At 37.3% G+C, this 20,923-nt stretch overlaps 1 protein-coding gene across 1 annotated transcript in view; it reads right to left on the bottom strand.

Moving 5' to 3' along the window:
• The window catches only part of LOC108692573 (nephrin-like), a 95,857-nt gene that overhangs the window by 11,815 nt on the left and 63,119 nt on the right, over positions 1–20,923 (bottom strand). Inside the window, exons 9-11 of the mRNA XM_018200887.1 lie at positions 12,009–12,168; positions 6,043–6,342; positions 2,982–3,302 (exon numbers count right to left, since the gene is read on the bottom strand). Of these exons, the coding sequence (XP_018056376.1) occupies positions 2,982–3,302; positions 6,043–6,342; positions 12,009–12,168 (781 nt within the window). The remainder of the gene's footprint in view (positions 1–2,981; positions 3,303–6,042; positions 6,343–12,008; positions 12,169–20,923) is intronic.

The raw sequence follows: 20,923 nt of genomic DNA, 5'->3' as shown, positions 1-20,923 counted from the left end.
GAGAGAGAGAGAGAGAGGGGGGGGGGGAAGCGAATAAGAGGGATATATATAGGGAGAGGAAGATGAAAAGAGAAAAAGAAGGAGAGAAAAGAAAATCAAAGAACGATAGAGGTCAGGAACGAGAGAGATATCACAAGAACGAAGAGAAAGGAAAGCTGCAACTGCTTAATGACCACCCTGTACATTCGTATCTCTCTTGGATGGGCTTTCCTTTTTCTCCATCCTTTGCAGTTCCGCTTCACTCCCTTTTTCCTCCCTAAGTCCTCCGCGCAGTCCCGGCGCTGGGTGCCGCTGGGACCATTATCTGTAATTGCTTTCCTTAATTCGATGTTCGTTGCCTATGTGGTGGAACAAGAAAAAAAAAGAATTCGCGTAATAAGTTAGAAACGGCTAAGTGCCACCTATGCCACCTCGACTTGTGTGGGATCGCGTGGAAAGTTCAAATCCGTCGTGGCACGTCGTGTTTCGCTATGGATACTACATTACGATTTACACGATTTCTCACGAGATCCAATAACTCCTCTTAATCTTTCTACGCAAGATAGATTCGCAGTCTTATCTAAAATCGTGGCCGCAGCTTTCCTTCCAGGAAGTCTTCGTGCGTAAACGACGAACAGTACGGAACGGGATAGAGAATCCCGGGTGACAGTTGTCCCTTCGGGTGATCGATACCGGAAATAAATCGCGCCGTGGCCAGAATCTCCTTCGGATCGCGTTCGAATGCAGATTTCTCAATTTGTTTTTTGAGCACGCGGACTGGTGGGTGCTCGCAGCCACGGGGTCAAAAGTCACGTGGAAAAGCCACGGCGGACCAACATCGAGCGGCAAATTGATCGACGCTGCGACGACCGTAAATCACTTCACTGACAATTGATTCGGGTGCTGCTCCGTTTTACCTCGGACCACTGCGAGAACTACTGTTTACGAGAATGCGCGTGCACGTAACACTACGTTGTGTTGCGTACGCGCGTTGGTTGTGGCTTCATTTGCTACCGTGTTTAATGATACGCAACGTGACGCGCTCGTAACGTTTCGCCACGTTCTCGTTGCGTTACCTTGTACTCCCGTTGCGTTGAGATACACCTATTTCTACGCTCACATTTTACAAATGAAAATAATCAGCGGTCGACATTCTGGATTTAAATATTTTTTTTTTCAATTTCTCCCGCTTTCCTTGTGTTGTTTTAAATTAAAGTACAAAAGATTTTCTATTACAAATAATATTAGGATAAAAGAACTCTTTGAAAAATGAGAAAATTATAGTCAGTGATAATTATTTGATTAATAAAAATTACATAAAACTCATGATTTTATTTTATAAACGTGTGCAGTGACACTTTTTTGCATTAACAACAAAATAACGAGGAAATTTTAATTCAAAGCTTAATTTAAGAAATGCATAACAATGAAAATTGGAAATTGCAATAAATGGTAATTTTCTTTGTTGTATATAAAAACTTCTAAATTGATAAATCTGATTAAAAAATAATGCAGTGAAAACAAAATATCTGGTATTTATTAATTACTTTCGCAGTATCACAGAACCTCATATTTTTTCTCTTTTAACTTTGGAGCGTTATCAAAATTTTATAAAGTTCAATTATAGAAGGGAATGTTTTTATATAAACATCGCGCATTTTCACAAAAATGAATATGTATTTTACAACATCACACAGAGAATTAATCGAATAATTCTGTAGTTGAGAAAAAAAAATATTCAATCTACTTTGAAGTTAATTCCGACACGTTTATGAGGTTTTTTTGATAACCAGAGTGTTATGCAATATATACGAATGTTTAATGGGGTGCGTTCGTCTCGTAACAATGTCTCGAGGGTGGTAATCTGTCTTGCTTACCGCCCCGCGTCGTTGACACCACCCACCTCGAGAACAGCCGCTATCCGAATCATCCTCCCCCGCCCGAAAGACCCACATGAACCTATGGTGACCTTGCATCGATCTGTATACTCGACCAGCACCTTTTGCTAATCTCCAAGCAATCGCAAATGCTCGCTAAATTGAGTAGGGTTGAACTCGGTTGACTTCTCCTCAACAACGCCTCCTCATTCGATCTTGCGTTGACTAAGTGATAGACGATACGCGATTTTTCATCCTGTCGTCGCGATAATCCAACTCACCGCGTATCACCTGGCTAGGAATATCCTCGTATAAGAACAAGACGTATTATAAAACTTCGCGTGCAATTTAATACCACGTTAAACCTCCCGAGATTGTCGTTGATGATCATAACCTGAGATTGTCGATTTAAGATTAAAGAAATTTTTTTTATCTCTACTAGACTGCTCACTTCGTCGCCATGTTTAATATCAAGCAGTACCTTCTATTTTTTGGTCCACCTACTCACACATATAAATCACATGATATATAGCCGTGATACAATCGGATCACATGGTATACTTACAGTACGCATATATGCACAGGTGCACTCTAAAAAATATAGGTGTAGATTTATAGCACTCGAAGTTTTAAATCTAAACCATGTTGGTATTAAATCTGTACCATGTTAATATTAACTCTTAACACCTTTAGGTCATTCATGTCCTCCGCATTCCGTTTCTTCAATTTATATACAATTTATTATAAATATACAACTTTCTATCAAAATATAAAATTGCCTAATAATTTTTATATACTTGTAAAAGGGATAAAAATTAATTCAGGACACTAAAGATACATCTACTAAGGATTAACAATAACACTGTAAAAACTATATAAACCGTATGTTAAATCCGCACTTATATTTTTTATAGTGTGGACCAAAATAAGGACAGCTCAAAATCACTTTTATCTCTTTCTGCACACGTAAGATAATCGACGTCAGCAATTATAGAAATCTGCAGTTCTATCAGAAGCGAATAGAACATAGTCGATCAAGAGATGGATCGCCGATTTGATTTGACAAATGCAATTGTCAAATGCAAAAATGAGATGCTCTAATCAAACTCCTGAACTCTTACTTACCGGTACGTTTTTCGGCATCTCGATACGTGACCTCACTGAGGATAACGGATTGACTTCGACCTTTGGCGTTTACTGCGTAAACTGCCACGTGGACTCCAGCTTCCACCGAGGCCTCCAATCCGGCGAGAGCGAAGGATGGTTCGTCCGGGTTGGAAACATTGTAGAGGGGTTGGCTATTGGCTAAGTAGTCGACATCGCCGTGATAAACCTCCAGGACGAATTTTTGCGGCAGTCCACCGTCGTATCCAGGCACGCATTTCACTTCTACGCTGGTATATGTCTGGTTCGCCAGGGTGCAGTTGCGCACAGGAAACGGTTTCCCTGGAATGAGAGTGGTCGATGATGTAAATTAGCGGAGCGGAAGACGACGACGGGGCTCATATATTTTGCGACTTGTACAGCTGAAATAGCTTCACCTGTATAAAACTAAAAATGGAGCTTCGACAAAAGAGAGGCTTTCTCTTTCTTTTTCGTGGTCGTTGCATACACTAAATCTTTCTCAGAGACACGCACGACCGCCACTTCCGTCTCGTGACATTTTCTGGACACCTTGTACGCGTCTATACATCCGAAAACGGCTCCACAGGTTGGCTCGGGTCGTTCTTTCGAAAATCAAGCCCGGCGCGCGAGTGAAAAATGCTCGCGTGTCCACGAGTGGCAAAGATTTAGTGTACCAAGATCGTAATGGGCGTAGAGATGTGTTCCGCTCTTTTTCTTCCCACACCTCCGTCTGAGCAGACTACCACCTCAACATGACACATCTTCCTCGTCGTCGAAATCACGCTGCTTTCTTTCCTCTCCTCGTCGCGAACAAGAGCGCGTCGTTTTTTCTTCTTTCGGTCGAAATCATTTCTCGCGCATCATTCTTACCGGAAATCGTGGAAATGGCAAGGATGGATACCGCTCGTTTCGTTCCGCGTGACTTATACCTCGTACGCGTACATTTTCCTTCTTCTCTTATCTAATTTCGATATTCAACGCGCTCGTTTCGCTCGGAATTTCATTTATCACAAACTTCGTCATCATGGTTGTCGTCCTTCCTCCTCTTCTCATCATAACTCGCGGATTTACAGAACGTATATTGAATCTCGACAATGCTTCGTTTGTATTTTACGCGCGTTTGTTCTCTCCTCGCTCGTCTTTGCCCTTTTCTTATATCTTTGCCACATAACTCGAACCCCATTCATTCTCCACGAACAAACATTTAAAACCTGTGCTTTCGTGCTCATAAAAGAGCACCACCGTCGGGATAGAGGCAAATTCAAATTAGTTTTGCGAGGAAAGAAGGACGGCTAAGTTCAAATTGAATGACTCGCAAAATCGCGTATTTTTCTTATATTTTTCTATGCGAAAGAGCCTTGTCGAAAAATCAGAACGCCAACTACAAACACATATAATATATTACAGCCACTAGAAATACGCGCAGTTTATTTTTATATTCAGTTCCCGATATTATAATATATTTTTTTTTAATTTAAAAATGATGAATCTCGCATTACATCTATAAATGTTAATATTGTATATTTTAGAAGAAGCGCAAATACATATTTTATCTACAATATCTTATTCTTTTTTAAAATTCCTTTGGAGTAATAATAGGTATTTATTAATTTATTTTTATCGCGATTTTCGGTAGAATGAAATAATCTTTGTTTCATTCATGCGTTCAGAGATCGTAAATTTCAATATGCCCCGGAATTTCAATTGTACATTTGATATGCGTAACGAGAGGAATCTAACGTGATCCTTGATTCTGTTACGAGAATCCTGTTTTGGAAATACTGTCTTTCTACCGTTCTTCCACGCTTCGACGGATATATTTCTTACCGAAATGCTTCGTGGAATGCTAACCGACATCAATAACGTCGGGGGATGAGGCAGGAAGGATGGAACGGATTGAGGTACAAAAATAATATCATGCCATCGGGTTTACGGGTCGTTGGCATTGGTGGAGCACCGCGAGAGAGTTTCGATATCGAGGCAAAGAAGCGGATGGTGCGCGAGAGGACGGACGATTTTATTTTCGGGAGAGGGAGGGTAGGGGAGGGGAGGGGGAGAGATGAGAGGGGCACACCCCGGTGCCGCTCACACTCGACGTATTCGTCAACGTCAATACGTCCTCGGCCGATCGCCATGTCAACGTCACTGTCGATCACGCATCGGACGGGGGAGGAGAATGAAAAAAAGGAGAACGAGGAAACGCGAAAAAATTCGTTTGGGGATTAATGCCGATTTAACGGTCGATGATTGGTCGCCTCCCATTGTACGGCGATGATTCGCGGGAATCGCGCGTCGCGCTTCCCCCCCCCCCTCCTCCCCTCCTCCCCTCCCCCAAGAGATTCCGTAAAAACAGCGGCGATTTTGCATTTCAATTGTCGTCACGCCGCGCGCGTTTGACAATTTTTACACGGACAGCTTGCGCGATTAAAAATGCACCTAATTTTACAAACTCGGCGGAGAATTTATTATGAAGTCACGGCAGCGTGGATTCCGTTTTTGTTCAACTTCCATTCCACGATTTCGAGAAACTAAATGTCGAGCATGTTTCTTTAAAAAGATTGCACGCCATATTTTAATCATCTATTTATTTGCGTAATTCTCGCAGTGTTCTACATTGTTTCCTAAAATACGAGAAATTTTCACAATTTCGACCAAGTACGTGTCAGTTTTATAATCCAATAATTTCTAATGCAATAACCACACAATATTCTACCAACAAACAGTTTTAAATATTCATTAAGACTTTTATTTTTACTCCCTTCCATTACTCCTATAAATAAAAAAGAATTAGAATGAGATGGAACAAAAATAAAACAATTATTTATTTACTGATTACTACTTCATATTTGTACAGATTAACTTGATTTTCATTGCTATTCCTCGACGTCATTTGACAACATAATAAAAGAGATACATCGAAATGGAAGGACAAATATATCCTATACAAATTGTCGGTTAATAAACAATTTGTGTCAATATCCTGCGTCCGATTAATTTGTTGAAGATTGCAATATTACATCTCGTAAAGCCCCCTAGGCTGCAGTTTATCGTGTATACTCACCGGCTGCTACCAGCTGAAAAAGACACGGCCTCGACTGGGTACCAACGAGATTGTCTGCCCAGCACGAAAGGGTACCATAATCTAGCTCAGTGGACGGTGTGTATCTCAGCACACTGACGCCGCTCGACTTCTCCATGGAGAACCTACCAGGTGCTACCTCCAGGGTCTCGCCACTGTTGTTGAATTTCCACCGGAAATTGTGCGCTGGTGGGTCGGCCTCGACCCTACAGGCGATGTCGAGCGACTCACCCCGTGATGCACCGACCACTATAATTCGGTCCTCCTTACACACCGGTGCGACTGGAAGCAGAATTATCGATTTATATGTCCCAGCGGGAGGAGCGAGACAATCTTCTTCTACGCTACAACACATTCTAGAGCACTTACAACGCATCGCAATAACGATTGTTTGATCATTGCACTGTACAGACAAAAAATATATACTATGTGCAAGTAATAATTACTTGTTTCAATTACTTCAAAATACATTCTGAGTCTTAGAAAAATTTAATACTTTAATGAAAGATTATTAAATTAAAACAAATTCGATTTGCTTATTATGTAAAGTCGTTTCTTCGATCTATTTTATATTATCTTCTAAGAAGATAAATTTCTATTTTTAATACAGAATAATGAAATTTTCTGAAATTTATAATACGTATTATATTTTAAGATTATCATTAAGAAAATATTCTTTGTTAAAAATAACTATTACTTAAAAAGAAGAAAGTAAATTGATTAATCACTTTTCTTAGTAATAAAATATTTTTCTGTATACAAATTTTACCAAGAATTTTATAGTGAGCGTTATAAAATTCGCGAAATTTCATAACAATCTGTAAAGAATGAACTTCAAAGGATTATCAGCAAAATTTCGATATATCGAAATTTCGATGTATACGTAAATTAATGTTACAAAATTATTGATTTGTGTTATGTAAGAGAAGAGAGAGAATCTTTTTCTCTGATACGCGTTTTAGAATTTTCAACGCAATGGCGGCGGCGTAGTCCTTTGATGTGATTATCGTACTGGATTTTACTGTCGGCGCTAGAATTTGCGAAATTTATAACAATTAGTACTTCTACGAACGTGAAATTTAAAAAGCTACGAGCATAAAATCTTGAATTTTCACATTTACGAATCGGGAGACGTAAATGTTTAGTGATTTTAATTTCTCTTCTTCAATAAAATGTAAAACGTGATTGGATTAAGTTTCAAAATAATAATCAATAGATTTTATTGGAGAATTTTTGATCATTACATCATATTACGAATTTATCGATGCTAAAATTATGAAATTTATTGCAATTAATCAGACCTTTCGTGTTGAAAAGTGACAAGGGTTAAAAGTACAGAATCTTGAAATTTCACAATTATGAGTCAAGAGATACGTATTTGACGGTTTAATTTGATAAAATGTAAAACGAGATTGTTGCGTTGACTGAAATTTTGAAACATAATTAACAGATTTTATTGGAAAATTATTAATGGTCATTGCAATGGTCATTCTACGAGTTTTAATACAATAAGTGCTAGAATTTATGAAATTTATATGCATTTATTAATGAGAATTTTCATGAAAGGTGAAAAATGTTAGTAGAATAGAATTTTGAATCTTCGTAATTTTACGACTTAAGAAACATGCATTTGACGATTTAATTTGAATGCAAAAAAGACCGATGTGTTAATTAAAATTTTTTTATAATCGGCGGACGTCTATTGAAAAAGATGTAAGATAAATAATGCTGTTTCTCTTTTCTTTCATCGTCAGAATAAGATTTCATTTACAGATTAGTTGTAAATTTCAAAATGACTGCCTTATGCTTTCCTTGCCTTCGGGCGTGTCCTGTTAAGAGATTTACTTGGGTGACGAGCGACGCGTATTAAATGCGCTTCTCGATAAACGTTATTAATGCTACTCTCTTTAGCTCGTTCTCTTTAACTTACTACTTTGAGGTACGTACAGTTTTTATAAAGTAACGCTTTTTCCTTCGTCAACCGTCTTGCGCCAACGGCGTACTCTCTACTTTGTTATGCCAACCAGAAATTATCATAGCTGTGAGAAAGATAAGTTTTTAGGATAGGGCAGCTTTTCACAAATAAACATCTAGAATTCATTAAGCGACAAAAGCGTTAATTGCTGATTATAATCTCCGTGAACAGAACGCTATTCGCGAATGATAATGTTGTTCATTTCAGGAATATTTAAAATATACGCTGATTAAATTTCAAAGGAAACAAAATTGGCGCAGAGGAGAAAAGTTTATTGCCGTTAATGAATACATTTAACTTATTAAGTAGCGCAGCGTAACGAACTACTTTACAATTTCACAGTGTTGATTTAATTGTCCGTCAGCAAGATTTTTAAATTAAAAAAAAAAAAATTTAATTTCTTCATGTTCTCGGCGATATCCGAGGATTTTATCTTCATCGAGATAAGGTATAAGTCAAATTAGTTGACCGTAAGAGGGTCAAAAGATAAAATTTTTAATAATAGAGTAAACTAAAAGAAGTTTAAAATGTTAATTTTAAGAGGTTGTACTGTATTATATTTCAACATTTTCAATGAAATTCTTCCAATAATTTTTTACTATACTACTTCGTTACAATCGTTGCGAAGGATTTATTAATTATTATTTATTTATATTAATGAATTTATTGATTCAAGGCTTTATTAATTCAAGATCATTGTCGCTGTACTTTATAAAAAAATATTACAAATTCATTTTACACATTTAATTGATTATTTTATAACTGCAACTTATTCTTATAAATCGTTCTAGAAATATTGGCGGATCGGACGAGAAGGGAAAATTTTTCTGTCAATCTGATAAAGCTATAGTAGACGAGATAAAGCAACGATGAGATTCAAGTACCTATCGCAGTATTATCTGTACACGGAAGGTCTCCCGGTTCTGATGGTATGCCAATAATGACCTACATATCGCAGTTGCATCTGGAAAAACACAAATGACAACGATATCGTACAGAGGTCGATTTTTCTGATACGCTCTTCGTTTCAGACGTCACGCGTCGAGAACGGCTGTCCTTCTCTAACCGATGATAGAATCTCATTTTATCAACGCAAGTTATGGAAAAAGGTCTATTCTTCCTTTCCCACCGTCTTCTCGATGCGACAATATATATTTGTCCCGATTTATCTACGTTTATCTACGCTTCTCTTTGTCTCCATCCGTCTCTCGCGCCCTCCGTGCGAAGAGCAGAGAACGGGACGAACACGAGCGAATACGTACCTCATTGTGTAATCGAACGAGACATTTCCGGCTGAACGGTGGAAATTGATATTACACGAATAATCAGTACAAAGATCAAAATGCTGATATGTAATACGTTCAACAAACGCGATTGAAAGAATATATAAAACGAGAATCGACTCCAGGCTGAAAAGCCTTGTGATCTCGATTGGCTGAAAGTACTCATTATTAAACCCGAATTGCTTTTAATATGTCACTTTTATTACATACTTTTCAGCTTTATTACGTTCATAATTACTGCACATTTCCTATCGTAATTCGATTCGCAAAAGACAAGCGATTGTTATTAATTTTCGATGATGGCCGTAATGCAGCATTCCACGAGAGTTAAAGCTTTTTACGATTTAATATTGCATTTAAACGGAAGAGAATGCGCCGCGTTACAGGCTTATTGTTCTTCGCTCGTAACATTACATTGTTCCATTTGTAGTATTTTCAATTGCCTCATATTTGAACTTTGATCACGGTTTTTGTCTGAACAAGCAGCACGAAACAAATGCGCCGTCAGAGAAATTTTACGATAGAAAGGTAAACGAGCGAAGCATATGTGAGAAATGAGTGTAATTGTAAACGTACCGTATCTATTTATGTTACATGGACTTGTAGATGATATCCGTACAAAAATAACTCGAAATTATAGTCCACGCGCGTATAGTTTTATTATTTTTAAATAAATATGATGATAATATTGCGATGCATAATCATAAATAAAAATCATAATTAAGGTATGACGACTAGAAATTATTTTATGTTATCAATTATTTTACACTCATCAATCTAAAGAATGGAGAATTCATTTATATTTGTTTTGTATTTTATTATAATATATATATTTTTTCCCGTAATTAGATTACAACCTTCTTGATATAAAATAAAAATTAGACAAACGATAAATGTAATCTTGTTAACTGTATAACAAACTGAATAATTTAAAATCAACAATAAATCGCGTTGAATGATGATATTGATTATGGCATGCGGTTTCAATTAGTTCATATAAAATTTAATTAACATTTATACATTGAAATATGGCGAAGTTATTTTGTTGTAGCCATTAATTAATATATTTCCATTTTAAACCTTCATGTATGTATAATATCCGATTACCGGGCAAAATCGGCAAAATCTCGGCACGGTTTTTGTCTGGAATATTTATAAGGTCCGTATATTAATGAATAATCTATTATTACGTGACATTAATCTATACAAAAAACTATACATGTAAAGCAAGTAGTTTTAGAAAAAAGGGAGACAACTTTGTTACAAATAAGTTAGAAACTATAATTTTTTTATTAAGTAAATATTTATTTAGTGTAAGTAAATGTTTACTTAGTATAAAGAAATATGAATTAAGATTTCATAAATTTTTGTTAGTGTAGAAAATCAGATAATAAATTATTTTTTCCTCTCTCTTTTTTCTGAAAAAATTTTCTTTTATGCCATGTGTATGTCTTTTCTCTGCAACGATTAATTAAAATGTGATATCGAATCGTAAAGTGAACAAGAATTTTATCCTATTTTCTTTAAGTACACGTGTTTCTCGGTTATCTACTAAATTCTATTATTATACGATAATGTCGATGACGTAAACGAAATGTTATGCTTTCTTTTCTAACAACGATGTAATAATAACGAGAAAATAAACCGATTTCCATTCGATGCTTGTGAGATGCTGATTTATCCGGGACTATTTCCCGTATCTTTACGAGGTCGTCACGACTCACAGTTAAATATTGAAGACCCCCGCCTGTCTGTGGAATTGGAACTCGTATGTGATCTCGCAAACTGTGCTGGGGTTTCATACTAAATGTCTCTGCGTGTCAATTGCTCTTGAATAGTTTTGCGAATTAGATTTAACTATCGCGCACAAGTCAAGGTAAAATCCTATCGCGTCATATTGTTACGACAATCAAATTAAGAAAATTCAAGAGACTCTAATTCTCTATTTTGACGTCTCTTGCGTTCGAAATGATAAGATCTTAATTTAATTTTAAATTTAATTTTGTAAACGGAGCATATTCTCGAATATTCCAGAAAATTCTTAAGGTGAGGCGACATTTTACCAAAAAATGTCTAGGAATTTCGGATTTTCTCTCAAATACCTCGCAAATTGTGTCCTACAAGAGTCCCACAAAGTTCTTTCATGCCTCTCCCGTTTGAGATTTCTTACCTGGGAAGGACGCTTTGATAATTCGTGCTCTAGAAAGTTTTCAAGAGCGAGAACCGCGCATGTTCTGCCGTATATTTCGTGGTTTGAATCACTTCTTTTGCGGAATTTAGAGGCGGCTTCCCTGTCGACATATTCTGAGAATTGGATTTAAAAAAATGTAGCCAATGCTAAGCACTCTTAAAATATTCACGATAAATGTGATTCTCGGGGATATACGCAATAAATTTATGTATAAAGCTTTAGAATATAAATTGTCTGTTATCAGTAAACGAATATTGTGTATGATCTACGGTTAAATGATATTTGCTGCAAGAAAGGAAGTCGTAGGAGATTCTACAAGTGGTGCTGGGATTTCACTCTACTATAATAAATATCTCTGCGTATCAATTGCTTCTTTTACGAATTCTCAGAATTTAATAAATGCAAGATGCACTAACGCGTGATGATTTAGGAGTATAGTAGGAGGATAGTATTTTTTTTTCAAAGGCTGTGAATACTTTTTAATCACAAATTAACTTACATTTAACTCGAAAATGCAGTGGTTCGCTGCGCGTCTCGTTTAGAGCATTCGTTGCTGCGCAGACATAGCGACCAGCACTGCTTCTTGTCACACTTTGCAAGACGAGACTCTGATTCGACCAGATAATCCTCGCCGATGTGTTATGGGCCAGGATTTGGTTCTGCAAAAAAAAAGAGGTATCAATTAAAATCAATTTATTGCATAACGAAAACACGATTTCGATGATACTGACGCGAGTACTATATGTATTATCAAATAATTGACAAGAGAAAGAAAGAGAACGAGAAGAAGAACGAGAAAAGAGCAATCCTCTGTCCTGCGAGACTTGTTCTGCCGTGAGATCGAGTTCGCGATTTCATTTCTCGTTATTTTCTAATTTCGCGATAAATTAGAGATAAGCACAACGAGTCCTACTATGATGTCTTCCTGCCTGTTACGACCTGTTCGTTATCGTATCATTTTTTTTCTTCATCCCCAGAGGAATACCACTGCCGACCGAGTGCTTTTATGACCGCGAAAGACAAAGGGGAAGTATCTTGCAAGATTACGAGGAAGCGTGTATCTGTAGTATATATTATTGCACGCGCAATATAATATTGTTGCAACTCGAACGAGTTAACGAGTCATGTTTGCATAATGTGGATCATTAGAAGTTCTAACGAAACAGACTATTACTATTTGTACATCTGTATTAACACATCTGAATGCATATTACTACAACTACGATATGTTAATTTATATTATATACTTGATCTGGTCTTTTGACCTACTTGAAATTACAGCAGCAACTATTTTTGTTAAATATTAATATTAAAGGCATAAATTATAAGTAGATATTAAATAAGAATAAATGAAATAAGAGAATTTTATTTTTGACAACTCTTAATGTTCAATAATATTCATATATTTATAAATGATGAATCTCGACTGAAATAAGAATAAAATTCTTTTTCTTATTTGATCAAATTTCTTATGTTTAATTCATTAAAAAATTTTAATTGTTCTAATCTATTTCATTCCGAGTTAGTTATTAAAAATCGAGAAATTTCAAGAAACATCTCGATTTATTCCTTTAATATTTTTAAAGAAATTTAAGAATTATTTCCTAATTTATAAAAAAAAAAATCTGTCCTTAAATTGTCCAATGCTGTTCACAATGACGTTGTGTTAATGATACAAAAAGGTAACATGTTCTACGTTATTATCTAGCAGGAGATACGCGCGACAAATATGGTTTTACGTTTTACCGGTCGCAAGAGAAGCGTACGGTTACATGTCGCTGTAACAAATTTGTCAGTTTAATTAGCTCCAAAAGGGTGAGCTCCATTATGTCTTACTTTGTCCCTGTTTTCGCAACAAAATGAGAAGCGGGACAAATGTAGTGTTAATATTGTACTCTGAAACTTGCAGCGAGAACGAACTCGGAGCGGAGTGGAACAGCCGCACGTCAGAGCCAACAAGTAGCTGGAGTCGGTGCATACGCCGGCATCGGCATTTGCCGTTGCCAAATGCAGACCGAACCGCTTAATCAGGCAAGAGGTGGCCTTCGAAAGTTCCGCGACCGCCGTTTACTACCTAATTTACAGGCTAGTTGTTGGCAGAACGTTGTAGTTCGTAACGTAATTACAAAGTCCATTATTAAAAATTAATATCGAACATACTATTGGGAGCCATTTTCTTGGAATTCAACGGTAAATGCATCATTCTGTTATCCTCTTGCGATTCCGTAAAAAACTTTCTTCTTCCCTTGTATTAAGCGATATCTTTTTACTTTATCTCGCTGTTAGCCGATTTCTTTGCTGAACATGGCAGAAGTTCGACACGCGGGACGCGGGGTGGGAAAACGCAAGCGCGAGGTTATAAAAGAAATATCTCGGAGTCTGCGTATGCCATAGTGCACTGTTTGTAAAAGTGGTCCTACCTATTTAATTAGACGAGAAACGATAGTTGGACGTCTTTGTCTCGCCAACAAACATTTTCTCGGCCGGTAAAAGTCCCTTAAGTTTTTCATCTCACTATCTCCCTCCCATCGTCCTCTCACCCATCATTCCGTTCTTATACCTCTTACCTCACTATACCGTTTCCTCCATTACACCGGCGGACCGGGTTCTCTCCCGTTCCGCCAGAATCCGCTCGCCGAAGATAATTCGAAATCGATTTGAAACGAGGCCATTTGAATCTTGGAGAAGTTGGCGGAGTTGGGGTATAGACTAGGGAATGTACGAGGGAAGTGAAGGGGAAGGTTTCAGAGAAGAAGGTTTCCTTCTTCCACCACTTCTGTCTTCCCCTCCGGGACGCGTTTCTTTCTTCTAGACGCTGCTCGATGGGGCAGATTTATTCAATTGTTTTATAATCTCGGCAGCTCGACACGGCGCCTCGCGACGATGTCCCCTGTTGAAATCCCTTCCTCCTTTTTCTTCCTCATTCATCGTATTTTTCGCTTGCGTAATTTCACGACAATAGTACGAAGATATTTAATTACTTTGTGCACGATTAACTGATATACTGATGAACTTATTGCATGATTAGGATATATGAGCAATAAGACGTCGATAAAATACATAATTACAATTAGGAAGTTTTTCAAAATTTTCGAATTAAATCGAAATTCATGAATTTAATTAGAAATGACTCCAATTCTGTTAAAAAAAAATATAAATTCGAAATGGCTAAAAAAAAAACGAGCCGAAACGAAAAACAAAATTTTGGATTTTTCAGCTTCGCAACTCATAAAGCGCGTTAAAATATCAGAGATATTATATTAGGTATTTTAGAACACTTAGTCACTCGTATCACGGATCACGTGAATTGGACGCGCGGATTAATATACATGAAGTTTTTTTTCAATTAAATTCACACAATCTTGATATATGAAATATACAATATTTTTTTTTTAATAAAATTTAATAAAAAGCAATAAAAAGGGGGAAAAAGCAAAAATGGACGCAGTATTTGCGACCATTAGCAACGTAACTCAATTAAACTGCATTGTAATCTATGTAATCAGCCATCCATGTGGTCGAATCTAGGCTAGAAGGTTTAGCACGCTTAGCATAGGTTAAGCCCCGGTTAAATCCCAAGGTTTATCTTCGATTTACTTGCGGCAAGAGACGAAGCTCGGAAAGGACTCGTTAAACGTTATACCTTGTTAAGCTCGGCGAAGGAATTTTTAAGAGAACGCCTTTACGTCTTCCCTTTGTGCTTTCGCGTTGAAATTCGATATTCAATAATCTTACAAAATAATTCTGATCACATTATGACGAAATTCTTTGCGTTTTTACCTTTTTGTTCAAAGGAAATTTTTAAAAAATTTTATACATATATAAAATGCTTGTATTCTTTAATTGCAAATAGCACGTTTTGAAAAAAGAAAATGTATTACTTAGACAACACACATTGTCTAGAAGATTTCTTTATGATTGTCTTTCAGACATCTCTTAAACTTGTCTATTCCAAAAAATGTCTTTATAATGTCTTTATGTTTTTAGACATGTACATTATCTGAGTTATTCTTGTTTAATAGGTCTCATAACACAATCTAAAAACTGCAGAAATCTAAATTCTAAAACAAAGATTGAAATAAAATTCTTATACATTCGCCGATTATTTGGCATGGAAAGAACAAAATAACTTACTAAAATAATTAAAATTTTTTAACTGCAGATTTGAAAATAATTTTATTGAACTATCAAAATAATTATAGCAAAACTCATAATATGATAAGCAATACTGTAAAAAAGTTTTGACATTCTAGCAAGCAATTTGAGCGTTTTACGTAATTATTTTGATAGTTCAATAAAATTATTTTCAAATCTGTAAGATACTTCAGCAAAGATACTTCTGTTCTTTCCACGTGGATTTTATGTGCGCCTTTATGCATATTATAGTTTCTTTCAATTTTTTGTTCATCGAGCTATTCTTTTATTTCCTTGAAAGTAAACCTGGTCAAAGATCATGTTCTGTGTCAGACAAGAACTGTCGAAGCTTATCAAAACCATTGTTAAAGAGATACTCCGCGATGGAGATTTGTTACATGGAGATCGATATCGCGGCAGCTTACACGTGTGGTCCCGTTGCGTATTCCAGCCTCGGCAGAGATAGCGAAGTTTAAAGTTCCCTTTCGCGACTCGAATCCCTCAGTCTCCACCTTTCCATTCCCATGAGTCGGGATTCCCGTTCTTTCGTCGTTTCCATCCGCGTCTCTCCTCGTCGTCGAGGTGAAATGGAGAGTCCTGTGTAGTCAGCTCCTGACTTTCGTTTATCTTTTCTTGCGACCGAGCCATTCTACGAAGAGCTACCATCCGTCCTTTGCGCCTCATCCTACTTAGCCAATCTACTCCTCCACCTGGTGTACTTGTATTTGTCCGCATAAGTAGATTCGCGCCAGTAATTTCGTTCTAATTCAAGCTCACGATTATTCGCGCGTATTTGCGTTCAATAGTAAAGTACAGTAAAATAATAAATAAAGCAGTAAAGTAATAAATAAAAGTACATAATCAAAATTACAAAAAATGAATAAATCGAAAATACGACCATCTAAAAATTGCGGGACAGACAGATTGAATACCTCAAAGCGAAATATGAAAACGAAGTTCTTAAAATAAAACGAAAACTCGAAAGTCGAATCTCTAAAATGAAAAGTGATGAAATTCGTGGATTATTTCTGATAAATCAAAGGTTAGCGAGCAAAGATTGAAGTACGGAAAATTTTATCCTTTTGTTGTAACGTAGTGAACGCATGAATGATACAGCAATCAGATTTTCCAAGCAAAAATTGTATATTTTGTTCAATCACGCGATACGTTTTGGCTCAGTGTTATTGATTTAATTTTATTACGTCACTGCGGCAAACACAGCAAGGCCCTTTGATCAGTCCCAAAACTAGAAGCGGAGAGAGCACTATGTGCTTCCGATAATTAGATTTCATAGGGTTTGCTCCGTAAATGAGGATCAACTAACTTCCCTATTGTGTCCATTCTCCGAGCGCAGACAGCTGACACCCTTCCACCTATCGACAAGCCTAATTGCATCGGCCTAAGGGAATTGCTGTCGCTAATGGCTAATGTTATCTATCTCTATGTCTTGGATACCTTCCTTTCAACGGTTACCTTCCCTTGAACGATATTATAGTGACATTAATGGATTAAACGAGGTCAGTTAATAATTGCGCATCATTAGAAATTATTTTAATTTTCTAATGATTGTTTCGCTGAAACAGTGATCGTCCGATATCCCAAGATCGTCCCTCATGCTTCCTTTTTGATTTTTAGAATGTTCTCACCAATCGATAGTAAGACATTCTATCCGCAACATTCGATTTCTGAAATGCATCCGAAATGTCCTTCGTTGGTCCACAAAATCTTGGGACCATCTCTGGACATCCCGTCCAATTTCGTTTTGGCATCACCTTTTGGATCCCAAGGATCTATCGAATTTTCTCGCGCCCTTCAAACGAGGATCGCCTCTCGTATAGGAATGTCCACCCGGTTCTAGACACAGAAACCATCTTCTATCACAGAAGGATCCTGTGCGGTCGCGTGATCCTCTCAGTATTCCACTCTCTTCCTCTTTCTTTCTTTTTCTTTCTCTCTCGTATGACGCAAAAGGAACAAGCTTGAGGAAAAAGAAAGGACTTTTGCAGATGGAAGGGGGGATCGTTCATTCCGGTCAGACGGCACACTGATTCTTTGAAAAATTGCCAACAAGCCGCGGCCATACTTCCTTCCACTCTCCGTTCCTTCCTTCCTTCCTTCCTTCCTACTCCTTTTGCCTCCTGGTAGACCGCTATGCCTCAAAGGAATCTTTTTATTCCGTTTATTCTTGCAAGGCGGTCGCAGGTCGCTGTCTTAGTCTTTCTTTATCCGCTGACAGTACATGGCTGTTCCTTCGATCACCTTTCGTGATTCAACTAAGCAATAATATGTTGTGACGTACAATCACGAATGCGATATGTATCATGTGTATGCATAAGAGTATCAATTCACAGCCAGGCGATACTAGTTTGCCGAAGTTATTTGTATTTTGGTTTTAGCAGTAAAGCAATCCCAATTGCACGCGGGGTCATATAGAGATGTGCTGTTATCGAATATTCGCAGTGCGTTGCAGTATTGTCGATTTTATTACGGTAGAAACGAGTGGTGCAGAGTCGATCAATTACGGTGTTGCGCGGATTTTACTATTTCTGACTGGGTTTTGCAAAATATTTTTCGCACAGAACGGTTATGATCTTTTATCCAAACGCAATTCTTTCCAACTCCCTATCAAAATGCAAAATTTAAATCTGAGAATTATTACCGCAAACAGAAAATGTTTTCACCAAAATACGTGTACAGTTATTTTCTTCATACATTACAGTTTAATACACATTTGCATTAATATTAAAAGAAGGAAAATAAAATATAATCAAATAAAATATCTTTTACCTAAATAACACAATTCTTTATAAATTTTGACTGTGTACATGCATTTAATTGTAATGAAAGCAATATATATATATATATTTTGTGTGTGTGTGTGTGTGTGTGTGTGTGTGTGTGTGTGTGTGTGTGTACAGAAGTTGCTTCAAAATCAAAGAAGATATAACTTTGTATAAAGTGTCAAAACTTCAAGTCAAGACTTCATCCACTTAATTATACTCCTTGAAATTTATATTTCTTTTCTTTTAATATTAATATAAAGTTACAAAAACAACTATAAAATTATAAATCAAATTAAAGTAATGCAGTCTCTTTTTTGACAAAGAAAATAAACATTGTATGTAAAATATAATTTTTATAGAAGTTATAAAATGTTATAACTTTTTTAGAAGCATTAAAAGCAGTTTAATAATTCAGACTATGTCAATGTTTTTTTATGTCCTAGAAACGTATGCTGAAAACATATCCAAATACATTTTATTTAGGTTTGAAAATAAATGTTTTTGACATTCTCAAGGAAAGTTTGGCGATTGGAATAGATAGTTGTACTGAGCCATTAAAATCAGTCGAGATCAATAGCGTCCAAGATTTTATTCGATGTAGGGGATTCATGCAGGGGAACATCAGAGATACGGCATGAAAGTAGTTTCGAACAGCTGTTCGAAAGTTGCCGATTATCGAGGGCTCTTTTTAAGAGTGCCAGACAAAGACTGTAGGTGACTAGGCGATCCGCTATCGCTCCTGGTTCCCCGTCGCTTCGTCTTATCACCTAACGAAAAATTGCGAGATCGAAATCATACGAAACGAATCCACACTCCCACTCTCAACTCAGAGTCTCGGGAAGTTGCCCTTAGCGGAAACCCCGACATGCCTCGATCGCGATGGTAGTGAAATTGATTGATGTACGGCCCGCCGAATTCTCATCCACCTTCTTGCAAATCTACGTTCACAGGTATACACAACCTATATTTGCGCTCACGCTTTTCGACTCCTTCGCGCTCTCGCATTAAGATCCGAACTTGTCGGGCTGAATCTCGCGTGTGAGGGAAATGCACTCAGTAAATTCGCAGTGCGGAAGCCGTTATCCTTGGCGCTCGTGCAATCCAATCGATGTATGTACAAAAGCCACGACGCCGATATACGAGCGCATCAAACAGTGGCGAGACGACGCGGAATTTCAAGTTTGATCGATATCGTCTCGTGCTAGCGAAATTCATTCGTTGGAAATCAGGAAGTAGAAACATTTTTTCTTTTCGATGTTATTTTAATGAACATCAAATACATTAACGTTCCAACACGACTGACTGAAAGTTTCTCAAAGAAGACACAGCGCGATGTATTCGCTGTTAATTCTTGTACTTTCTGTAAAGAATGGATTCAAACTGTCTCTTAATAGGAAGCGAAGGTGCAAAGCTAGATACGAGAGAGAGAGACTCAATGGAGTTCGAGATAAATTCTTGATCTTTCTGCGTGTCCACGAGGACAACGGTATTAATGGGACTCTTCCGGCAGTACGCTCGGTCAATCCACTTTGCGAGAAAAGATGAAGAGTTGAGAGAATCCTTTCAGGCTCTCTCCTCGTCTAAACCGGCCGGCCGATTGGCTCGTCGATGCTGCAGGTAGGTACAGAACTTCTCTATTGTCCCCATGAATGATAGAACCGACTTAATCACTGCACTCCATTATGTCGGCTAACCCACATTTCTTTCTTCGCCTTCTCGATTTCTTCCTCTTTTTCATCTTATTCTTTCTCTCTGGCCCCTGTTATTTTCGTTTCTCTTTCACTTTCCGGTTCCATTCAATCCCTCCTGCTCGTGCATCGTTTCCATCTTCCTGCCCCTCTTCCAAGTTCACCTCCGACCGTTCACGATTCTTTCTTCCTCTTTACGATTGCCACTCAAAAGGTTACTGCTGCCCGAAACGCTTTTCTAAGACCCTGGTGGTGCCGGATCCCGGTCCGATTGCTAGCTTGGGATTGATTGGCAGATAGAACGTGCCAATGACCCTTATAATTCCTAGGCAAACCTTTCCGGATGAGTGAAAGGGATCGCCGAATGAATGAAACATTTCGTTTGTGAGCCGAGCGTAGACGTAAAAATCAACCCCAGCGAAATTTAAATATGATCGCGTTCAAGATTCGAAAAATAAATCACATGAAAATAAATCAATGTAAAAATCATTTCCATTGTTATAACACTTGATGTGTGTCTTTTAATATACGCTCATATTAATTATAAAAAAAATTGTCAATTCAGAATTCGAAGAAAACAAATGGATATCAATTTTAAACCCTATTTAAAAAATAATCATTTGGAGAGAAGAACGAGCGCATTATGTCAGGAAATCTTCGGCACTCATCTCTTATATTTAAACGTACTATTCTTCTAGAAGAAAGGCGCTCAACGTATCCGTTATTTCCGGAAGTTCGATAATCACCAAAAAGTTCAAGTATGGTACACGTGTGTGTGTGTGTGTGTGTGTGTGTGTGTGTGTGTGTGT

This window comes from Atta colombica, unplaced genomic scaffold (assembly GCF_001594045.1).
Source record: "Atta colombica isolate Treedump-2 unplaced genomic scaffold, Acol1.0 scaffold78, whole genome shotgun sequence".
NCBI classification, from domain to species: Eukaryota; Metazoa; Arthropoda; class Insecta; order Hymenoptera; family Formicidae; genus Atta; species Atta colombica.
The sequence above is the reverse complement of the archived record's forward strand: the minus strand, read 5'-3'. Positions and strand labels throughout refer to the sequence as shown.